The sequence below is a fragment of the Ochotona princeps genome, chromosome 1 (assembly GCF_030435755.1).
Source record: "Ochotona princeps isolate mOchPri1 chromosome 1, mOchPri1.hap1, whole genome shotgun sequence".
NCBI lineage: Eukaryota > Metazoa > Chordata > Mammalia > Lagomorpha > Ochotonidae > Ochotona > Ochotona princeps.
Window position 1 is genome coordinate 6,348,753 of NC_080832.1, and position 24,484 is coordinate 6,373,236.

The 24,484-nt window shown below is 51.7% G+C and overlaps 1 protein-coding gene across 1 annotated transcript in view; it reads right to left on the bottom strand.

Moving 5' to 3' along the window:
• SLC22A3 (solute carrier family 22 member 3) overlaps positions 1 to 21,082 on the bottom strand; it is a 77,142-nt gene extending 56,060 nt beyond the window's left edge. Inside the window, exon 1 of the mRNA XM_058660234.1 lies at positions 20,420 to 21,082. Within this exon, the coding sequence (XP_058516217.1) occupies positions 20,420 to 20,833 (414 nt within the window). The 5' untranslated portion in view covers positions 20,834 to 21,082. The remainder of the gene's footprint in view (positions 1 to 20,419) is intronic.
• Between the last annotated feature and the right edge of the window lie 3,402 nt (positions 21,083 to 24,484).

Here is a 24,484-nt window from a genome sequence, read left to right on the forward strand (position 1 = left end):
CTGAGAACGGGGACATGGTTGGACAGGGCTGCAGGTCCCAGGCACACTGCTGCAGTACTTGCCATGCTCCCAGCACGAGTGGAACCTCAGTCTCCCTTTCTAGAACCCTGGGCAGGTGTGCCGCCATCCTGGAACTGACGGACAGCAGCGGGCATGACATACCGTCACTTCTGAGGACGGCCATGGAAGTCACAGCAGCTCCTGTCTGTGGGCAAACACCCCCCATGGGCTTTGGGCTCCTGTGAGAGGCATCTGTGCAGGCACGTGGTGAGGAAGCCCCAGCTGAGCCTTTGGGAGCCTGACACAAGCAATGCTGATCAGGCCTGCTCCGAAGTCCAAACCACAGAACCCATGAATGCGAGAAACGGGTTGCTTTAAGTTGCTGTTACCCAGCAATAGTACGTGAAATTCTGAATTGCAATGTTCATGTGATCCAGCACGAAACACAGATTATTGACGTTTTCCATAAATTCCTAAGCAATATTTTAAAAACACTCATGTGCAAAGAAATTCATATCTTATGTTGTTAAGTTAGGGATTCCAAGATGGGACAAAAATATTAGAAAGTAGCCAATACCGAGCATGAGCACATAGCCCTGAAGTTGCTAGAATGACAGCCCCATGCAGAAGCAAACCCAGACACTGTTTCATGACTAAGAAATGAACTGAACATTTTCATAATAGACAGCAAAGATTAGCAAGCCACAACAGCAATATTTACTTGCTTTTTTGAGATGCTAATGGCCCGGTAGGAAGGCTAACAGACACACACATTCCAGAATTAATTATCATCCTCTGTGCTGTGGGTTATTTGTAGATGAAGTGCTACCAAGAAAATAAAAAGCAAGTGGAAACCTGGGTCGGAGCATCTCTAACAGCATCTCCTTTGCAAGCGAACACGGGGAAATCATAGTGACGTTGGAGAAAGAAACCATAGGGCGGTGAACCTGAAATCAGTTTGCTAATACTTCCTGCAGCCCTGCCCCAAACGCCTGGTTCATGGTTCCCCTAAGTCCGCAGGCGCAGTAGAGGGAAATGCAGCCAGGTGCGTCCCCGTCTTCACACCTGCTTGGTTGGTTTCACCAGAAATAGGGCGGCACAGGTCAGATGGGAAACTGGAGATGTATCAGGGATCCTCGAAATAAGTGGGACAGTGAAACAGGAACCTGTGATGGTGGCGCCTGCATGGCAAGCCACAGGGGTCCCCTGCGTCCCCAAAGCCTATCCTTCTCCTTGCACAGCTAGCACAGTGGGAAAATGGTAGCAATGTCTGCCATAAAGCTGTTTGCTAAAGACGCTGTTTCAAATTGCTGCAGCAGATCTAGATATTATGTTTCTGAGCCTGAAAACTGGATGTAATCAGAATAACCCAAATGGTTTATTATCTTCCATAGATAAGCTCATGATTCGTGAGTCAAGCAAATACACGCTACATGATTTTTAAAATCACTGATATGAAGCAATATAAACAAGACCAAGCAAAGTGTAACACAACCAACCAGGAAAGCATTTAAAAGACTGTAGCTATTAAGCAGCTCCCAGGTCAGATTAAAATCTTAACTCCTACTAAATAAAGACATGGCACTTCAATTCAGTTAAAAGAGGCCAGGGCAGGTTTAGGCACATTTTGTTTTGTGATTCTCTTTGGGAGGGTGGAGCTCTCTTGTCATCTTACAACAGTCTCTACATGGGAGACCCTGGTGGCAGGGATGTGCGCCCTCGGTACCCAGCCTCTCCCCTCTGAACCGCTCACCTTCTGCGCTGAATCCTTCTGCTCCACCGGCAATCAAGGAACTGTTTCCTGTGAGAGACCTTTACCAACCAGAGGACTCGATAACCCCTCTCTGTTGACTTCACTGAAAGAGACCCTCCTTCACTGAAAACCAGTCTCACGTCATTGCTGTAACTCTTGCTCCCATGACTTGTTTCTCAGAAGTCCTGCCGGTGTAGCAACAGAGCAGCAGGCACTGTTACCAATCTTCATCCATTCTATTGGTCAGTGTGGGACCTGGGACCACCTTCGTGCTAAGGCAGCGTGGCACCTCCGCCCACGTGGACACTTCCATTGTCTTTTTGAGTTCAGGAGGAAGTAGGATGGGCAGTAACTAAAGTGTCCTCTCAGGAATCCGAAAACAACAACAGGCCAGTGAGCTTTCGTCAAACTACAAAACTTGTGCACAGCTAAGGAGCGCAGCATCGATGCACGGAACAGGAGCATGGGTGTGTAAGCTACCCATCTGACAACCAGTACTAACCACAATATGCAAGGAGCTCAAACAACACGGCAGCCGAAACCCTAAATCATCCCATACCACGGGCAGTAGACCCAGGCACATTTCTTAAAGCAAAACAAAAACAGCCAATAGGTATGTGAAGAAACGCTCACCGTCTCTGACCAGCAGCTGAATGTAAGTCAAAACCCCAAGGAGACTTTATTTCGCTCCAGTAAGATCGGCTACCAACAGAAAGACAAGACAACAAATGCTGGTGTGGCTTGTGGCTGTCTGGGTGCAGGGCCACCTTGGTCAGCTTGAGGGAATGACTGACAGAAGCCAACAAATCACCAGTGCCATAGCAGAGGCTCAAGCACCTCCCTGCTTCCAAGGCTAGCTCGCCTCAGGTCTAGCTCTGTTGGGGCTGACTGATGTGGTGAGCTGAGTAGCAGCTACCTACAGGGTGCGTGGGGTTCCCCTCTCCATCCACTTCTGTTCCCTGTTAGCCTGATCAGCGACACTGTTCCCTGGCTCATCCGTGCCCCTGAGTTCTAGGACAGTCCAATAGGAACAGTCCCAACCCCAAGATCTCTGCCCCCCTGCCAAAGAAAGACCACGGAAGGAAAAAGGCTGAGCAGGAAGACAGCAAGTTGGTCCAAGCCTGAGATGTCCAGAACCTGGCTTCCAGAAGGTTCTGAAAGGCACCTCTGCCCATCTTCCCAATCAGGGAAGACAAAAAGAGCCCCTGAAATTCTGTAGCCAAGAGCATAACAAAAAAAAAAAAAAAATCAGGGGATACAATTACTGAACTTAATGATCGCATCATTAGATTCTGCTTTAGACTCTGTGATGGACTGGGAGACATTTCCAGTGCTGTGTGTTCAGGGGAGGCTGGCTACGTGTGTATCAATGGGCCTCGGGTGAGGACACAGCAGCCTTCGTCTGTCCACTCAGCATCACTATCCAAATGGTTCCTGGGACAGCATGGGTCAACTGTGCCAAGGGGATAAGGAGTGTGCACCCTCTATATTTAAACATGGGCCTACGCCACAGGTTCACAGTAAGTGACGTCTCAGGGCCTTTCTGAACTCAGCAGATAGGAAGCTAATGAGGAATGAGAAGTGGTAAGTGCCCCAGTCACCCACATCTCTATTGGCCTGGGATTCCTCTCATGGAAACTGGGCGGTATGCTTTGCTCCCAAGAGCAAAGTTAAGCTTTATTATTCCAGTTAAGCTCTTGGAGAGGCACACATCATACATCCTGCAAGCCCAGTCTTGGGGCATGTTTCTGAACCTCTTTGTACCCTCTTTCCATGCTCTGACGATGGGGAGACGGCACAGCCTGGCCTGCCGGGTAAGCTGGCCGGCGAGCAGGTACAGCATGACCAGCACGGGGTCAGACACAAAGGAAGCACTCCTGCCATGTGGCTGCTATCTGTCGTTATGACGGATCTAACTTGATATACTCTAGATCATTAGTTTGGGGCCTATAATTTGTACTTTCAAATTTAAAACGTCTTTGTTGGGCCTCTTCATAGGTCTCTGTGTTCTTGAACTTCCTTGCCCTTTGACGTTTCAGCCCTTGATCTGTCTTGAGCTCAGCTCTATACATGGGGTAAGGAGTTTCCATTATTCTAACCAGTGAGTCATGTTTTCCTCAGGACCAGTAATATTTTCTAGCCATTCACCTGCCTTCTGCGACCTCCTGGATCATATACCACGCTGTTCCCCTGTGCTGGGATATGTCTCTGAGGGGCCTGGCCCATTTCCATGTTGATTCCCTTGTCTGTTCTTGCTCCCACTTCCACACTACCCTCACCAACTTGGCCTGACCGTCTGTGCTCTGGTAGGGCAAACCTCTTCTTCACACGTACTCCCACAGCAAGCTCCCTTTTCACATCTGGTAGCCACTGTTTCAGAGTGACTGGCTGCTTGTGGAACATTTTTTACCAGAATAATCACGGCTGCTCCGCTCTTCCTAGCTGATGACAAATAGGAACATGGATGCCGGATCCGCAATTATCCTATATTTTGTCACCAAGACAATGATAGGATGACGGTCTTAATAAATAAAATGTGTGCATCTTATACTAGTATGGATTCAAATCTGAGAGTGGTCCTTTTTGTGTCTGCCCTAGCAGAAAAGTATCCCAAAGTTCACAATTGCCGGGTTTTCCAAGGCTAGGAAGGAAGGAAAGATGGAAGGAAGGAAGGAAGGAAGGAAAGAGAGAAAGAAAGGCAGAGTTAGAGGAAGAAACACAGAAGAGATCCTCCATGCCTGGTTCACTCCCAAAAGGTCACATTGGCTGGTGCTGAACCAATCCGAAGTCAGGATTCAGGAGCTTCTTGCAGGTCTCCAACGTGGGGACAGTGTGCCAAGGCTTTGGGTCATCCTCTGCTGCTTTCCCAGGCCATTAGCAGGGAGCTGGATGGGAACTAGAACAAGCAGAACATAAACCAGCGCCCACATGGAATGCTGGCACTAAAGGCAGAGGATTGGCCTACTACTCTATCATATTGGCCCCCAGAGTTTTTCAGATTGTTTGTTTCTTAACAAAAAAAATCATTAAGAAAACAGAAAAAGCAATAAACACGTAATTTAAAATTTTTTCTCAAGTAATTTATAACCTGTGTCTGTCCTTTATATCTTGATATACTGGCTGATTTTTAAAGAAGTTATTTGCATGAAATATCTGCTCAAGTTTAGCAAAGAAAAATATCTAATTGTACAGCATTCCATGAAACAAGATTAGAAAGTGATCATGAAGAACAGAATAATGCAATTGCTAACACTTGGAAAGACCAGGAAATATGTTTTAACTGTTCCTTGAACCGGTATAATAAGATGGTGTGCTAAAGGTCAGGGGTGCTGGTGGGAAATCCCAGGAGGGATCCAGGAACAACCTTTCTTGCATTCTGTTTACAAATGTTATCACAGCACTCCAAGGGCAATCTTGACATAAAACATCATTGTGCAAATGCAGGCACTGTGGGAAAGTCTGGGTCAATGGCTGCCATTGTTGAGTGCTTGTTCAAGGCTGAAGATCCAGCCTCAGCACCAAGGTCTACTGCTTTTATCTTCTGGTATTGTGGGAGGTCAAGTCCACAAGGCTGAGCATAACTGCAAGTTCTGGCACCTTCACGAAATAATCTGTCTGATGCACACCCTTAATTCAGGTGTGGGACTTACTTCCAGCTCCAAACTCCCAAGGTTAGGATGTCTTTTTGTTTTCCTTTTCTTTTTCTTCTCTCTCTTTTCTTTCTTTCTTTCTTTCTTTCTTTCTTTCTTTCTTTCTTTCTTTCTTTCTTTCTTTCTTTCTTTTCTTCCTTCCTTCCTTCCTTCCTTCCTTCCTTCCTTCCTTCCTTCCTTCCTTCCTTCCTTCCTTGATTTCCTCTTGCTGAACAACATAAGCTCTCTTTCCCTACCTTTAAATTCAAGATGATCAGTTATTATGTTTAGTCTTGCCATATTTTCTGGTGATGAAGGCAGTTCCTCAGCAAACAACTGTTAGGCCGGACATGCTGTCTTGCTGTCTCGCGCAGGGCTTTCTGTCCCTATTGAACACACAGCTACTTTCAAGGTTAGAGTCAATGTTAAGAGATTCAGATTGCTTGATACATCAAGCAATTTATCCTTGGCTTATCTGAGCCCTATCCTGAATCCCAGTATTCACACTGGCTGCCAGCCCCGTGATTATTCCCTAGGTGGGACAGCTGGGACACCCTTCCTTTGGAGGCACAGTCTCTTGATAGCACGAGCAACCTGTTCAAGCATGTGTGAGTATGCTTTGATCACCTATATGGCCAAGCACTTCTCCCCATCCCCAGCATGACACAGGTCTGCCTTATTGACCCAGCTGGAACACAGGTACAAGTCACACAGATGTCTAACTAGAGGCCCCACCTTTTGGGGCCTCTTGTGCTGTCCAGGTGTTTGGAGGGACTCCTGGTGCGTGTGAGAAGACACACATGAATAGAGGCAGTTTCCAGTGAACAAGATGTCCTCACTCGGAAACGCATCTGGGACATGGCAGGAGGCCACCAGGTGGAGCTGTGTGGGCACCTCTGAGTCACTGGGAACAGTAATCCCTGGCAGCACCAGATGAGGGCCAGGCTACCACCCCCCTGAGCAGCCCATGCCACCCAGGGCAGAAGGCCAAGGTGTGCATCTCTGGCTCATCTGTTATACACCCAGTCAGCACCCGGGGCTAGAGTCCCAGCCCCATGGCTCTGTTCAAAGTCTCTCCCAAACCCCACTCATTAAGTGGCAAAGGCACTCCAGTGAGTTCCACCAGCCTGTCTCCAAGACAAGGGAGGCATGGCAGTGGCATCTGTGACATCCTCAGAGGACTCACGGTTGCCCATGTTGCTGCTCTTGCTTTGAAGAGGCCTGCAGCGCAGTGGGGAAATCTGAACAGAGAACCTTTCAGGCTCTGAGTCGACACGGCGAGAGGTGAGCTCCCCCGGGGCTGCGCTGTGTCCTTTCACGGCTGTGTCCCTTCACGGCTGTGTCCCTTCACGGCTATGCCACCACCAGCAAGACACATGGCAGCTTCTTTGGTTCTTGCTTTTCTTCCTGACCCCAGGAAAATGGCCAGGGCTGTCTGCACATCCCAGGATGGTGGTGGAGATCAAATGAGCTATTGTGCAATGTCCAGCACTGGAGTAAAGGCTTCATAGATAGTTACTCCGTGGAAAGATGGAGAAGAGCTAGAGCTACAGTGTGTGGGTGGCAGGCACGGGTTCTGGCTCAGGTGAGCAGGGCAATGTCTCAAGATGAGATGAAGAGGTGGAAGCAAAGAGCAAGGGGAAATGATGGGAGCCCCAGAAGAAAGGGTACAGGGGGTGTCACAGCAGGAAGCAGCCCTTGGAGGACGGGTCAGGCAAGGTGGTCGAAGGCAGTCCTATCCTCAAGACAGTGAGGAGTCTTCTGTAAGCAGGGCAGGGCAGAGGTCCACCGCTGCTGTCAGGACCATTGGCTCATGTCCAGGATTCTCTTTGGCTCTCGGAGCCCTTTCCCAGTGGGTCCCTTCTGGTAATGGCCACAACTGTGGTGGCAAGACAGACCCGAGACCAATTCGAGTTCCCACAGGCACACACAGGTGCTAGGAGTCACCCAGGGTGACAAAGACCATGGTCCGGCATCTCCACACAGGACAGAGAGCTTGTGGCTTGCAGATGAATTTACACCTGGACATGTCCTTTCGCGGGCCCTTCTGGGGACTTGCCGGCGGGGAAGCCACTGATCAAGCCCCTTGAGTCCCCAATGTCTCCCTCCTGGAGCAGTCACAGCAGCAAGGAGTACCTCCAGGAGGTGAGCAGTGCATCTTGGAGTGCACACTCAGGACCCCACTTGGCGAACAGGTAGGGGAGAGCTGGGAAGGTTGGCCAGAGCTCCAATGTCCATCACGAGGGGTGTGTAGGAGACCCAGGGATGAGCTCATATTCTGTCAGGACAGCAAGGCTACCACTCATCCCCACTGCAGCAGGTGTAACATCGAACACGACATGTGTCTCTGTGTGAATGAAGAGTAAAGACATCTTCAAATGCCACCTTGCTTCCCACCTGGGCCCCAGTGAGCTCAGGACTGAGCCAGGGACCTCCCCAATTTCAGGCTCTGTTCCAGCATCCCTCCTGCAAAGTGCTGAGAGTTTCTGAGTTGAGGAACCTCAAGCAGAGCAGGCAGCTGAGCCCTGGGGCGCCATAGGCCATGTCCCAGAGCAAGGACAAGGGACTTCACATGCTCTGATGGGACTTCTCACATAGCTGCCACAGGCACCTGGACAGAAGTGATGGTGAAAAGTTTAAATGCAGACCAATAAATGGAGCTGTGGGCAATCTTGGGTCTTCACCTGAATCTATTGCTAAGCTCAGGAAGTGGACCCCAACCACACCCTCGGTGCCAAGCCGAACATATGTGTCCCCAGGCCAGGGACTTTGCATCTGCTCCAAAATGACAGCTAAACTTGCCCCCTGAGCCATTTTCCTGTTTCCATTATCAGCTACCTACCACTGATTATCTAACACTTTGCACACGTCAGACAACATGATAAGCACCATGCACCTGTCATTACAAAATGTGACCTCCCATCACAGACTCACCTGACCAGCCTGTGCCCTGAACCCTCACACAGAGCAATCTGCTTGTGCTCACAACTCCTGGAAAGCTTGGTGCCCATGGCCTCAGGGACAGGCTACCCCAAGCCAGCTCAGCACTCAACTTTGACCACTTCTTCACCAAGTCTTGCAATGAGAAACTGTCATTCTCTGATGGTCTGAAGAGCTGATCAATACAAGGACGTCGTTATCACAGTTTGTGATGTGTTGAACTTGGTTGGTTCCTGGGTGACTGAAAGGAGGAGGCCCCTACAGGTCGGTCACACAAGAACCCCAAGGGGCAGAGATGCCCCCCAACTCAGGAACCTGTGGGAAAATTTCTGACCGCAACTTTTTTTTAAGGTTTATTATTTTTATTTGAAAAGCAGAATCACCGAGAGAAGCGACAGGGACCTGCCATCTGCTGGTTCACTCCCCAAAGAGGAGTGGGCTGGGCCAAAGCCAGAAACCTGGACCTTCTTCCAGGTCTCACACAAGTGCAGGGTCGCAAGCACCTGGACCATCATCCTCTGCTTTCTCAGGCCATTAGCAGACAGCTGGATCAGAAGCAGAGCAGCTGGGACGAGTCTGGCTTCCATATGGAACGCTGGTATTACAGGCGGGGGATCAGTCTGTTACGCCACAGCACCAGCCTTGGGAACAACTTGTTATGCTCCAGAAACTGGAACACACCTATTTATCTCACTTTTACAAAGCTGACGCCACATAAATCTGCATCAGTCTCTGGCTCATCTTTGCCCTCACCACAACTCTGAAATGTCCCTAACTGTCCCGGGATGCCCCAAGATTGAGCCCTGAGAAACTCTTTGGAGACCGCCCAGAAATCACCATGCTTCCCACTCGGGCACCGCTGGGCACTGCCTTGATAATCATCCATGCTGCCTTCCTTGCTACCATCAGCCTGCGGCTACTGGGCCCCCAACCAGGGGCAAGGGCTCCCAGTGTCCCTGCCCCGGGCCACTCTCCTCACCCTGCAGCGTTGTGAAATCAGAGCCGGGCTGTGCATACGCAGGGGCCTGATTGATGCTCGCTGAAACGACATCAGAGACATGAGCCGCAGCCAAGCGGAGCCACCCTGGCTGGCGGACCTCCAAGTGACATGGCTTTGTGCTATTACTGTGCCCGTAGTGGAGGTCCTGGCTTCTCCAGGATGGCTGCAAGGCCCATGGCCTTATTAACACCCGAGAACCCAGCTCTAATTCTGGAAGTTCGACAAGGGCAGAAACCTCAGAACCACAGGCCTTCCAAGACCATAGCGGGTCCCTCTTGTCATCATGCTGAGATCCAGGCCGGCACCCTGCTCCCTCTCCTGCCTTCCAGCCAGGAACTCTCTCCCCGCCCAGCTCTTACACAAGCCTTCCTGGGCTCTGCCCTGGACACCCCCATCCACCAGGAAGGAAAGCAAGCATGTCTCCACTCTCCCTCAGCACGCATGACCCAAGGAATAGGAAAGCAGCCCTCTCAATGGACAAGTGCATCCTGCACTGGAAATGCTGTGTCAAGCCCACTCAGAAGGAAAGCTCAGATCCATCCCAGTACACAGTGGCTGAGCCGATCCCAGACCAAGAAGCAATCTGGACAATCCTGCCAGTGAGGAGAGAGAGAATGGAAACGACAAACTAGGGAGTAACACACCGGTCTCCCACATTGATGTCTAGGTTTTAGCACAAGCAAGTATGAGTTAGTGGCCACATCCTCGTTTCCGTAGTGTAGTGGTTATCACATTCGCCTCGCACATCCTCTACCTGCATCAGACACGCTGCCATCTTTGGATTACTGGAAAATACTGCCCGGCTAAAGGCTAAGGCTTTTTGAAGCGTGGGAGTATGGGTAGTTTGTGAAGTTGCGCTTCACCTCCCATGCTGCCCCCATCTGGTCCTAGAAGTCATTGTCAAAACGCAGGGCACCTGCCACGCCCCACAGCAGCACAAACACCCAGACTGCCCCCACACTTGCCTCCACAAGCAGGCCACAGGGTACAGTTCACACAACGGTCCACAGTGGATGTCAAAGAGGGCAGAGGTGTAGCAGGTAAAGTGAGCGCCTGACACCAGCATCCCGCACGGGCACTGATTTGAGTCCTGGCTGTCCTATCCAGCTCCCTGTGAATGCACCCAGAAAAGCAGTGGACGATGGCCCTAGCCCTTGGACCCCTGCACTCACAAGAGAGACCTAGAAGAAGCTCCTGGCTCCTGGCTTCAGACTGGCTGAGCTCTGGCTGTTGCAGCCATGTGGGGGGTGAATCAGTGGATGGAAGATCTCTCTCTCTCCTCTTCTCTCTGTGTGTAACTCTGCCTCTAAAATAAATAAATAAATACATATTTTTAAAAAACAAAAGCAGGAAGGAGAGCTAGACTGAGGAAGCAGAAATGTCCACCGTGACGTCAGGAATGAAAGTCATTGTGTTTCCCTTTTGCTGCACCCTGACACACGTTTCCATTCCCACATAAACGTGCACCCCAAGTTGGGGATCACCCTGGACATAGGAGTCTGAACATGAACTCAGCTGTGGAGCCCCCAGAGAAAACTGACCACAGCCTGCTTTACTGGGGTGCAGGAGAGAGACGTCACCCAGCCCCAGATGTTGCCAGTCTCAGACCTCCCTCCCCAACAACAGCCAGCCAAGGCTGGAAACAAGCGACCACCTTGCGCCTTCCCCAAAGTGGAAGTCTACAGTGCAGGGGTGTGGGTGCAAAGGCCGCACAGCTGAGACGCAGGGCTCCCTGTCTGCCCTCACGCTCCGCGCCTCACCATGTCCGCTGTGTCACACCAGCCCCAGCAGGACTTGGCTCTATTGCCAAGAGGGAGAAGAACAGTAACTGCACGTCTTGCAGCCGCGCCCTCGGCCAAGACAAACCTTTACCGGCCCAAGCTGCGCACCAGCCATCTGCAGCTCTCCAACCCTCCAGCACTGCTAAGCAGCCTGGCCTTTCCTTCACGCACATAAACCAACTTCCTCACTTGGCTAGGGGTTAAAAAAACACAAACCAAGCAGAGCGTGGGGAAGGTTTGACCTGTTTTGGAAAAGCAGGTACCATTGGCTGCCACCCTGTGGCCTCTGGAGGCCCTTGGAAGTGCTAGGGCCCAGCCCTCAGTGTCCCTCATGCCTGCCAGGCAGTGCCTGTGCCCAGCCGCCCCTGGAGACAGCTCTGCTGACGACAAAGATGGGCCGAGCCAGGACAGCTGAGAGAGGCCACTTCTGGACAATGGACGTCAGCTCGGAAAAATGAGCCAGTGCTATCTCTCCTGTTCCCCCTAAGCTCAGATGCCGTGGGTAGCAGAGCCCAGGTGCAGACAGGGACCTGCCAAGGGAGACGGGTAGGAGAGTCTGGGCCTTCTCCACCAACCAGAGGCACACGAGGAGCAGTGCTGCAGAAAACTGCAGGTTCACGGCCACACGGCGACTTGTCCTGCTGCATGGACATGAAGGGGAGAGGGACAGAGGACTTAGCATAGAGTCATTAAGAGGCTGACCATCTGGAGAGGAGCAGTAAACCATGTCAGTCCAGGTCATGGTTGGCACAGCCTTAAGTTAAAGTGAAACACCTGAGCCCTTTCTTACCCACACATCACAGTGCTTACCACGCGCTGTGCTGTGTGGCAGACCCGGTACTGCCCTCCGGTCATTTACAGTCTGAGGAGGGAGGCGGCCGTGCACAGGGTGGGGAAAGGAAGCGAGCTGAGCCCAGGGATCAGAGGCAGGGCTGGGGAGGCCTTTCTGGGATAGGTGAGCCTTGCAAGCAAAGCAGAGTGGCACTCAGAGACAGCAGGGCATATACCAGTGCCTGGGAAGTCACAGCCTGGACAGGGGAAGAACAGAACCTCCAATGGGATAGACTCTGGGTGGCCAAGGTCATGGGCACCTGCATATCAGCTGGAGGAGGGGACTTTCTGAAAGGAACTGGCTTCTACCCTCACACCTGCCGTCTACAACTGTGTGCCCAAGGGTAAACACATGAGACACACTTGGGCATGGCACTCGCTACCAGCGAGAGCTGCAACAGATAGTTCACAAATCTCAGCAGTTTTAATGCAAAGTTTATTTCTGATCCTCATTCCCATATTCCAGGTGGAGTCACTAGCTGGCATGGGTGGTGGGGAGATGAGGCAAGCAGAGGGAGTAAGCAGTGGTCTCCTGAGACTTCCAGGGGCCAACCCCCTTCAATCTAAGGACTCTCCTGGCCTCCAGTGCTTCTGGGTTCCTCACTAGCAGAAGAGGGAAGAAATAGCCCATTGGCTGGTTCTGAGGCTGACAGTGTTACCTGACTCCTTCGTAGCATCATGGACCGGAACCTGAGCTACGAGAGAAGAGGCCAGACACGACAAATCCCAGAGAAGGATGGCAAATGAATGCCCAAGGGATTTTTGCCTGCTTATATGTGCAGTAAATGTATCAGTGATTCATTATACTTAGGGTTCATCAAAGCATAGCTCCAGGGCCAGGCTGCTAGACAGGTACCCTGTTCCCTCCCTTCGTCTCCCCTGCTCAGGAAGCTTCAGGAAGCCACAGCTGTTTTGAGCCCCACTGATGGGCCCACACAATGGCAAGCCCTTGGCAAGCATATCCCAGGCCAGCCTCTACAGCACCTGTTACCACGAGGCAGTGCAAGCTCAGGTGTGTTCTGTGATTTGTTCTCCAAGCTAAGAGATGAAGGGACTGGCACATGGGTCCAGCTCTCTCGGACCCTAAAAGACGTGCAAATTCTTTCCGCTCTGCTAGGATGCCTTACGCCAAGACACTTTACTCAGGCATCAAACCATTCAGCCAATCGTGTAATATCTGCAGATGTCCCACTTGACACATGGCCCTGCTTTGGGCCAAATCTCCTCCCTGGGGTTGGGCAAGATTTCCAGGCAGTGTGGTGTAGCATAAAATTCCTTCCAAACACTAAGGTGATTTCACTCTCCATGGTGCATCCTTGAAGAGCACAGAGCTTTCTGGAAATAAACCTCAGCTTTGCATCAGTTAAGATTCAGGATTTCTGCCATGAGTTAACAGGACGAGCCCTCCACCCAGACACAGCCTGCAGGATGTGTTTGGTTGTAATCAGGTTGCACATTCTCATGACACTGTTCGTAGAGAAACACCCAGCACAACTCCCCAGGTGGTTCCAGGACCTCCTGCAGGGGCCCCAGATGCTTGTCAGATGCAAGAATCTTGAACCCAGCCCCCATCTTTGGAGTCCAAAGTCTACAAGTGGGCCCCGGGGATGGATACCGGTCATGGCCCAGAGGACCCTTCTCAGTTGCCAAGGAAAAGATGGTGAAGACAAGGGTAGTGCAAACAGCCCGTCTCCATGCTCCTGTCCTCCTCAGGAACACCTGTCCATTTTCCGAGGCCAAGGTCAAGAACAAGACACACCCTTTCCCAGCCCACCTCTCCATCCCATCAGAAGGCAATCCTGCCATGCCTACTCCTACCACCACTGCATGTCTAATTCAGTGCAGTCCTCCCAGACAGGCCTTGAGATCACTGGAGGAAAACTTCCTACTCATCTTTGTACACTGGCCAATAATAAATATTAAGTGAATTTCAACCAAACTGTTGCTGAAGATCCAGCAGAGCTGCCAGGGTCAGCATGGCTCTTGGGATTCACTAAAGGAGCTCCTTAGCATACACATTTTCTTGGGGTTCTAGGCTCCAAAACTGCTGCTGTGTGGCTCATCTGTTCATCTTGGTGCCCAAAATCAAGACCAGATGTGCAGCTGGCTGAGGATTTACTCACTAGGGTCCTGATTTCCTTCCAGTGAGACACAACCACTCAATTATCTAAATATTTTTTATAAGACTTATTTACTTGAAAATCAGAGTTACATGTATGGGAAGGGTGGAGGAGTATTGTTCCATCTGCTGGTTCACTTTTCAAATGGCCACAATGGCTGGAGCTGGGCCAGGCCAAGCCAGGGGTCCAGAGCTCCATCTGGGTCTCCTATGTGGCTGGCAAGGACGCAAGCACTAGAGCCATCTCCAGCTGCTTTCCCAGGGACATCAGCAGGGAGCTCGCTCGGTCAGTAGTGGTGCCGCTGGGATTCAAACCAGTGCTTACAGGATCTCACTGTGCCACGATGCCAGCCCCCAAACTTTTAAATTTTTAAATGTTTTTCCTATCAGTACAAAAGTGTAGTTCCTTTGAAGAACTCTAAATGGGAAACAAGATGGAGCCTAAATGTCAACTTTGGTTGCCTGTTAGGAAAACCGCACGCTACTCATGAAAACAATGACACAATAACTTGGTGAAGAGTGAGCCAGGAAGTCAAAGAACCAGAGATGCCAGCCCAAAAGTGTCCTCCGGCTCCACAGGGACACATACAAACCACTCTTGCTGCAGCCAGAAGACCCCTGAGCCGGAGCTCACAGTCACCAAATACCAAACACACAACACCTCTGGAACATCAACAGCTGCAGGTGTCATGGTTGCCAGATACACAACATGGCATGCCAAACACACAAGCCAACAAAAGGCTACCAGGGAAATGGGCAGGCTTCTTCTTAAAAAAAAAAAAATGCCAGGCTTCTTTAAAAATGTAACTTGAGAAATAAAAATTAATTACTGGAGCCAGCACTGTGGTATAGCATGGTAAGCCTCTGCCCGTGGCACCAGCATCTTGTGTGGATGCCTGTTCGAAACCCGAATGTTTCATTTCCAATCCGGCTCCCTGGCAGTGCTCCTAGGAAAGCAGTAGAGGATGGCTCAAGTGCTTGAGACCCTGTGATCCCTTGGGAGACCCAGAAGAATCTCCTGATTTTGGTCTGGAGCTGGTCCTGATTTTGGTCCAGACCTGGCTGTTGCAACCATTTGGAGAGTCAATAGGTAAATACAAGATACCTCTCTCTCTGTGTGTCTCTCCTCCCTCTGTAACTCTGTCTTTTAAATAAAAATGAGTAATTTTTTTTTCTTTTTTAAGAGAACTATTTTTGGGCCCGACATGATAGCATAGTGGTTAAAGTCCTCGCCTTGCATGCCTGGGATCCCATATGGTCACCAGCTCCCTGCTTGTGGCCTGGGAAAGCAGTTGAGGATGGCCCAAAGCCTTGGGACCCTGCACCTGCGTGGGAGATCGAGAAGAAGCTCCTAGTTCCTGGCTTTTGATTGGCTCAGCTGCAGCTGTTGCGGTCACTTAGGGAGTGAACCATCGGATGGAAGATCTTCCTCTCTGTCTCTCCTTCTCTCTATATATCCGCCTTTCAATAAAAATAAATAAATCTTGAAAAAAAAAGAGAACTACTTTTCTGGCAATCCATGAATGATGATGAAATAGACTCATCCCACAGGGGTGGGGAATGTCCAGCCGAGGATTGCATCAAAGACCACAACAATGTTGGGTTTGGTCCTGGGAAAGCAACCTCAGGCTGGATTTGAAATTAATTAAATCTAAAGCAGGCTCATCCATAAGTTGATAACTTTGTATGGCCTGCACACAGTGTTTTAAATATCCAAACAGCATCTGACAGAAAAAGGTTCCTGACACATGACAAAAACTGACCATTCACCCTGTAAGAGAAACAGCGGGGAAACACTGAGAAGACAAATTTCGAAGGCAGGAGGTGAGCTCTCCAACGGAGTGATCAGCTAGTACAGTGTGGCTACAAAGGCAGGTGGACGTGATCCACACGCGTCCGTCCACAATCCCAGGAGGACAGACTGCTCGGCAGTTACAGGACTTGAGAGGAGTGACTGGGCCCACGTGTTGAAGGTATTTCAGTTGCTCAGGAGGTGGCTGCAGTCTAAAGGCAAGCTCTGCTAAGGAAACGGGGTCAGAATCCCAAGAGTAACCACGAAGACAACAGAAATTAAGGAACCAACAAAGGCAAGAGTGAAGCAGAATGGGAGCGACGCATTGCGAAGCAACTGCAAAGGAAGAAACAAGCCAAGACAGGACACGCCAAACAACAGGACAGGACAGAAAAACAGCAGTGCTCACAATGAATTTAAAGAGACTGAGCACACTGCAAAACCAAGGTGCTTCCGCTGTGAGACACACACAAGCTAGGAGAGCATGGGAAGTGCCAACATAAAGGACAACCAAAGATAAGCAGACAGACATGAACCCATTGAAAGCTCGAGTCGCATACAGGGAGAAGTGGCAGCAAAGCAGACACTAAGACAAAAGGCATCGTGGGGTTCCCAAAGAGTCCACGTCACCGTGATCATCAATGTATGCCCTTGACTGAAGATGCAGTCAGTAAAATTACCTGTTGCAAATACATTTTTAAGCCTGGCAAACTGGGGAAGAACTGGTCAACCATGCAATGGCACATGATAGCAAATCTCAATGCTTTTTAAAATTACTGATGGACCAAGCAGATAAAAAGTGAATTAAATTTTGGAACATTTTGATAGGCTAGCTGATAAGCTTCAAATATCGCACCTCTGTAAAACCCTGCTTTCCATATCTGGAGACCACACATTCTTCCCAAGCATTTAGAGAACAAAAGTTAGTTCTTACGAGGCCATAAATTTAGTCTCAATAAAATCCAGAGATCAGTATCAGAGCAGCCCATGTCCTCAGACTACATCACAGTGAGACAGGAAACCAACAAGAAAAAGATAACAGCATGAGCAGACATTTGAAAATTCAAAACAAACCTCCAAACCACCATGGGTTAAAGAAGAAACAAGAGTTAACAATTTAAACACTGGGAATGAAAAAATAATTAAAACACATTTCAAAACTTCATTCCACAAAGTTTATAGGAAAAAAATTGATAGCTTTAAATACTTCTGCTAGAGAAGAACATTATCCAATCCAAGTCTGAAAAGGCACGTGGAAAGTAATCCCACCAGACTTTAGAGTGAGTAATGAAAAGGAGAAATTAAGAGGATGGAAAACAAGACCACAATTGTATCCTCGCAGAGTGATAATAAAACCACCAGCCTGACAGCCCCAAGTTGATTTGGCAACAACAGAGTGAAGCCACAAATATTAGAAATAAAAACACTCCCAAAATAAGAGTGCAAACATGCCCCTGACGATCGGAGTCTCCAGCTGCACCTGGGACCTGGCTAACATCCCCTGGCAACCAACAGTGCCACCACCCGCTCATCCCCAGCGGCAGGGCAGGCATGGGTGCAGCAGGTGGGGCTAGGCCTTCCGGATGGAGTCCAAGAAGGCTCCTGAGTGGCACTTGCTCTCTTCAACAGAGTCACTGCACCCCTCCAAATGACCTTTTCTTCTAAAAGGAAAAGAAGAACAGATGTGGAAAAAGAAAACCAAGAATGACCCACTCTATTTCTAGAGGCATCCTGAAACCAGGTTCCTAGGGGCAGATGGAAGCTCTCTTGCTCCCAGCTGCAGTATCGGAGGAGCACGTACAAATGGTGTCGTCCACTGTAGATGCACTGGTCAGGCGGTGAGTACACGCATCGCTGGGGAGAGGCACTCTGTCGCACCCTTCTGCTTCATAGAATGTATTATTCTGACTGACATCTGAGAGCCAGACCAGCACAAGATGTTAGCAAAGCCTTTACTGAGGGGGGCGCTGTATGGAGCCCTCCATTCTCTTGCCTTGAGAATGAGGAACCAGCAGGAGGCGGTCTTGAAACATCCCTGCTCCCAGCGTTGTCTTTGGGCTTCACTCATGCTTGAAGCTGTTCTAGGTTGCGAGCCTCCGCGAGGGCGGAGGAGGCTCATGGGAGACTCTGACTTGCCCGCCAAGAGAACCAGAATCCTGCCCAGCCAACCAAGACACAGGATGTGCACCTGCCATCTGGCTGATTGTGGGTCCTGACACCACAACTGGCACAAAATGTCACGACAGCCAGAGGACCGTGAGAGTTACACAACAAATCCACAAGTTCAACCAGGTTTCCCACAGGTTAGAAAGTGGGAGTGATGTCATGATTCGTGGACTTGGCCGAAGGTCTCAGAAGCATCCCAAAGAGGGAATTTCCAACCATGATCCCTGGACTCGAGTCCAGGGATCTACATAAAAGGTGACCCTGCCAGGTCCTCACTATTGCAAACTTTCAGTGTGTTCAGCAAAGTGGTCCCTCACCCTGGATGCTACAAGGATTATGCAGAAGAGCCACATGGGTGCATCCTAGCATCTGATCTCCCTGTCCACTCCCTAAGCTTTCTTTTAGCCCCACTGTGTAATCAGTGCTTTAGACTCAGGTCTATGGAAAACACACTGGAACCAGAGTCTTAGCTGAGGACAGAACTGACTCTGTCCCACTCTGACCAAAACAGACTGGGTCATATTTGAACGGGAGCAAGCAAACGAGGAGGCGTTGCAGGACTCTGTGAGAGAGTGCCGATCCAGACTGCTGACTCCATGGGAAGAGAAAGCTTTCCTCTCAGAACTGCAACCCAAGACCCGGGCCAACCAGAAGCAGCACAGAACTCCTGGGGACCAAAAGACAACCTCCCCCACTGGCTTCAGAAACCTGTCTGGGGCCTAGGGGGTGCATTCTCAATATTCTTTTCCTTGAAGATTGTTTGGGTGGTTGTTCTGGGGACAGTAGCTCAGAGATGACCCTGATGGCATTTTAAGGATTATAACAGCCTTCATCCAACACCAAACTTACCCCATGAGAAATCTAAGACCCAAGAGGCTAAGTGATTCCCTCGGGGTACACAGCCGGCTGCAGACCCAGCCAGGGCCCGCCTCCTGACCTCTCACGGGTATCCATACCATGTGACAAGAGTCACTGTCACGATTCCACAGGACCACCTTGACACAGCCCAGCACACTGCTGGCCCTGACTGCCGCTGCCCTAGCAGGGCATGTACCTTCTGTCATCATAGCCCAGGTGTCTACCCTGCAGGTGCGTTCTGCCTGGGATGTGCACACAGAAGCAGCCACCTCCCAGAGGCAAGCACGGAAGATGAGACTATCTTTCATGCCATCCTCCTCCACCCGCTATCCCTATGGACAAGCTCCACAGGATTTAGAAAGCTGACCCAGCCTTCCCCACAGATGGAGCTCAGAGACACCATACACTACACAGGTCCATCCCCAGTGGCCCTATCCCACACACATGGCCTCCCAGAACACCTGCAGCCTACATGGTCCAGACAAACGGACACCAGACTCTAGAGTACACCACCCATGGCAGCTGAGGGCTCCAGGCTTTCCCCCACCTTCCTAGCACATGCTTGCAAAACGTCCATCAGCAAAGAAGGAAGAGTCTCAGTTTCCCACGTCCTCAAGCACATGAAATCACTTTTCAGAAACCGAGCTACCGCTCTGCGATTCTGCCCAGGTTTCCGAAAACTGGTTACACCTGCGCCCACGTCCAATAGAAACAATTTCTGAGGTCAAAGAGGGGCTTGCTGCAGCCCACGGGGACACAAACCACAGCTCCGGCGAGAGGGCAGAGATCAGAAGATAGGACCAGCAGGAGGCAAGAAGTGCACCTGCACCCGGCGCGCGTGCGGGGCGGTGGGGGGGCACTCCGGGACCAAACGCCCCGGCAGAGTGTAGGGACCTGGCAATTGCAAGTGCGTGTGCAAGGCTCACAGCCTCTCCTTCTGAGCCCTCTTTAATGCGCTGCCTTGAGAGAAGTCCAACTCTCACCCACATCTCCACGTTCCCAACTCCGCTCAGGTCTTAGTCTTTGTGCCACAACCGCTTAACTCAAAGTGCTTCCACTGCGCCTGAGCTCAGACCACCATTTGGACAGCGGAGGGGGAAAAGGGTTATTTGCCCTGCTGCCCACCCTCGCTCCGCCCCCGAGACCCCCGAACAATCGTACCTGCCCATGCGTTCACCCCAGAGATGCAAGACCAGGTCACCTTCTGCCACTGCGCCAGGCTGCACTCAGGCCTCCCCGCAGCGTGGATTCCGGAACAGGTGTGCGCCAAGCACCTCTAACTCGGTTTCTTTGAAAGTTTCCTTGACATCTGAAGCTACTTACGGGCACTGGCAGGGAAACGTAAGGTTCCCCACCCTCGCCCCACGCGCAGCCACACGTGGGAGGAATCTGGCCTGTCTCCCAGACGGAGCCCATTCCCAGTCCCGATCCCCTCAGGTCCCCTCGGAGTTCGGCTTCCCGCACGTTCTGACTGCGCCGCGGCCGGAAAAGCCGAGCAGCGACCGCCCTCTCCCGCCGGGCACCGTGCCGGGCTCCCGGGCGCGCCATACCTCGCTGATGATGGTGGAGTGAGCCTGGGCGTAGCGCCAGCCGCTGCGGCAAGGCACGAGGGGCGCGGAGCGGTTGGGGAAGGCGGCGAGCGGCTCGGTGCAGCTGAGCGCGCCGGCGCTGGCGCCGGCGCTGGCGTTGGCCGCCTCCAGGAGGTAGCGCTGGCAGCGGCCGTCGCCGCCGGGCTCGGGCGCCGTGCGGTTCCACTCTTCCTCCGGGCTCCAGCCGCAGCGCTCGGCCAGCGCCTCGGCGCTCGGCCCGCGGCACCAGTAGTGGTCAGGCTGACTGCCCAGGAAGACCACGCCGACGAAGAGGAAGGCGAAGGTGATGCCCGTCAGGCACAGCAGCAGGAACACGCGCCGCTGGAAGGGCCCGAACTCTCCCGCTCTCTGCAGCGCCTCGTCGAAGGAGGGCATGGTGCATCCGGTCCGCTGGGCCCGCACTCGCGCCCCGCCGCCGCCGAGTGACCCGCGGGCCCTGCTGGCTGCCGCTCTTTACCCCGCCGCCTCCCCCAGCCACCCGCCTCACTTGCTTTGGCGCCACGCCCGCGGCCGCAGCTCCTCCCGCTCCCCGCCCCCCGCCGTGGGCGCCCGCCCGGGACGTAGGCCCAGGGGACCGTGCCGCAAGCCCGGCGGGCTGGGTCCGGGTGAGAGGGGACGGCGGGATTCCGGCGCTGCAGGGCTGTGCGCCCTTGGCGCGGGAGACCCGGCCGGGACAGCAAGTGACAGGCGCAGCCTCGGGCCTAGCGCACTGCTCCATTCGCCCCCTGCCAGCAGCCTGCCCTTCAATCCGCCCGGCTAGAGCTCCAGCAGGGGACACTTGCAGGATCGCTCCAACACTCCCGGCGGCTCCGCGGTCTCCCGGGCAGTCAGGCCGCTGGACCCGGGAGACCCGACAGCTGGTTGCCCTGCGTTTGCGTGCCCGGGGCGGTGTGTAGTACCGCCTGCCTTGGACCCTCCCCAGGGCTACTGCCACTCAGTCTCACCACGGCTCAGGCTGTGCGACTTTTTCAAACAAGCGATTGGGCCACCCACAAAGGTGAAGCGACTTGCCCAGAGGCGTGGAAGCTCAGAGCAGAGGAGAGGCAGGCCACCTCCAGGACAACCACATCCAGGTGTCCTTGGCTCAGGCCTTCCAACTGGCTGTCAGCCCGTGCCTCCGAGGAGGCTGCGTGCAAGCTTTGTTTTTCACTTCGTTGTTTGCAAACTGCGCAGAGCCCTGGAGGATCTCAGCCCGTGCCAGAACGCCTTGCCCCAACGGGTCCCCGCTGCTTCCAGGCCAGAGCCTGTGACTGAGCGTCCCACTGTCCTGGCTCAATCTCCTCCCGCTCTGCACCATTTCGGAGAATTCCTCCAGCTCTCATCCCCCGCTATCTTCATCCCTAGAGGCCTTTAGGACCGGCTAGCCCGTCCTCCTTCTCCAGCAAGTCCTGGATTCCAGCAGGCCTATCCTGACCCTGGGTAGTGAAATGAGCCAACCCGTTTCCCTTCGGTGTAAACTAGGGCTCATTTGGGCCTTCACTTTGGAGTCCGTTGAGGACTGAATGAACCAGCAGCTGTAGAGTGCACCGTGTAGCACTAGCCTTCACCTTGCTGCTCTGCTTGGCTGCTGACCTTCCCAGAACTGTCCCGGAGGGCTGCAGACACAGTGTCGCAAGGACCACCTGAGCTGGTGCAGGGCCAAGTTCCCACTCACTGAGTGCTGGTTTCTGTTGTCTTTCCTTCTGCCTGTCTCTGGCTCTGAACTCTGGTCTGTATTTTGGACTGGGCCGGACCCCAGATGCAATGTCCCCCACCCCAAACCCGGTTTGTCCTCATGCCCTGCCTTAGCGTCTCCATGCAGACGTCGCTGCTCACGCCTCTACCTAGGCTTCTGTTCCCCTGTGCAAACTCACCTTCCTCTCACACCACCTCCTTTCCTACCTTGCACCTAAACCTTTTCCACCACCTAACATCTGAGCGCACTTAAAACAATAACAATACTGCTAAGAGGCATTAAAAGACAAGTTTGGACCTGGTGCAATGGCTCAACAGGCTAATCCTTCACCTCTAGGCACCAGAATTCCATTTGAGTCCTGGTTTGTGTTCCGCCAGCTCCACTTCTCATCTGGCTCCCTGCTTGTGGCCAAAGCCTTGGGATCCTGCACCCACGTGGGAGGCTCAGATCAGCTGGGCTCTGGCTGGTGCGGTCATTTGGGGAAGAAAGATCTTTCTCTCTGTTTCTCTGTAAATCTGCCTTTTCAATAAAAAAATCTTTTTAAAAAAGAAACAGCTTTACTTTGGTACAAAAATATTTTAAATTCATGCATAGTTTGTTACAATACATATTTTTCATGAAATTTCTGCAGCTCTTTGAAAAGCCTGGATTTCCACAGTTTCTTGCACTAACTTTTTAATTCCATTGTCCATGAATTTTTTTTAAAGCACCATGGTATGTATGCTTTTGCTCATTTGTTTTTCATATATTTCCACCTATTCATTTTGCTTATCTTACTGGAGACCTACTACTACAACTCAAGTTCCACAAGGGAGAAAAGTTTTGTCCTCCCACAAGGGAGGAATTTTTTTTCGTTTTCACATGGCCCCTGCCAGAACACTGTGTGACACCTGGCAGTTGTTCGGTCAGGGTCCGTGGAATACAAGGGTGCTCCTTGACCCCCCACTCATGTGGATGTGTCCTCTCCTTTCCTCATTCAAGTTCACCATCTCTCTCCAGCCCACGTGGGGTCCTCCTGCAGCTGTCGTCTGTTCTTCCAGACTGCACAGAGAATCATTTTCCCATCGTGCAGCCCAGAAGGGACACCTCCAATGGCTCATCATGTTTTCCAAATTCAGTTCTTCCTGGAGTATCTGTTTATTGTGGTGTAGCAAAGCCACCATCTGAAACATCAGCGTCCCCTATGCATGCTGGTTTGTGTTCCAGCTGCTCTACTTCCGACCCAGCTCCCTGGTAATGCACCTGGGAGAGCAATGGAGGATGCCACAAGTGCTTGGGCTCCTGACCTCACACGGGAGACCTAGAAGCTTCTGGCTGCTGCCTTCGGTCTTGTCATGCTCTGTCCTTTGCAGCCACTTGAAGAGGAAGCCAGAAGAATAAAGATCTCCCTTTTTCCCCTCTCTGCCTTTCTGTGACTCTGCTTTTCAAATGAATGAGATGAATTTTTAACATGCATTTGTTTATTTGGAAGATAGAGAAATAGCAAGACAGACCACCTTCCGCCTGCAGACTTGCTTCCCAAGTGTGCCCAACAGTGGGAAATCAACCAGGGGGAAGGCAGGGTCTTAGTTTGGTCGCCTGTGTGAGTGGCAAGACCTTCATCACTTGCTGCCTCCTGGGGTGTGTATTAGCAGCAAACAGAATTGGAGCATGCACGTGAACCCAGCACTGCTGATGGACGCAGGCGCTGATGGACGAGTGCTGCTTTACCTGCTGTGCCAAATCCCCAACGCTTCTCCTCTCCCCTGATTTTTCACCCTCCCTTTCAAGGTCCCAGTCTCTGTTCCAGCTGCCCTTCACCAGGCGGCCCTCTTGTGGGCTGCTGCATAGAACAGCTAATCCTCAACTCTTTCCAGGCCCGACACATGGAGTCCTCCTCTTCATGAAATTTGATCATTGTAGCTTTCTCTGCGCAGCTCCAGAAAGACCTGGTCCGATGTCCCAGGTCAGCCTTCCCCAGCCATGGCCCCTGCCTTCCTTGGCTAGGGACGTTGGCTCCCTCAGTGTCCCAAACACACCTAAGAGCCTCCCCATAGAATGCCATCGTTTGCCTGTGTATCGTGGTCACCAAGATATTTATTTTTAAATGCTTCCTTTTTTGTGGTGAAATCATCTGAACATGAACGCGAGTGGATTTGTGGGAACTCAGACCATTGGGCTTGAATCCCCTGTCCCATAAAACTAAATAACAAGCTGCTCATGTTGGAATGAGGCTTGGAACCTAGGCACTATGTGGGAGTCAGCTTTTACTAACCAGGGCGATGCAGCAATGCCACTCACCGTCAGACAGGGTGAAGTACTTCCTAGTACATCGCAGACCACAACGGAGTCTCCTCACTCCCCCTCCAGGT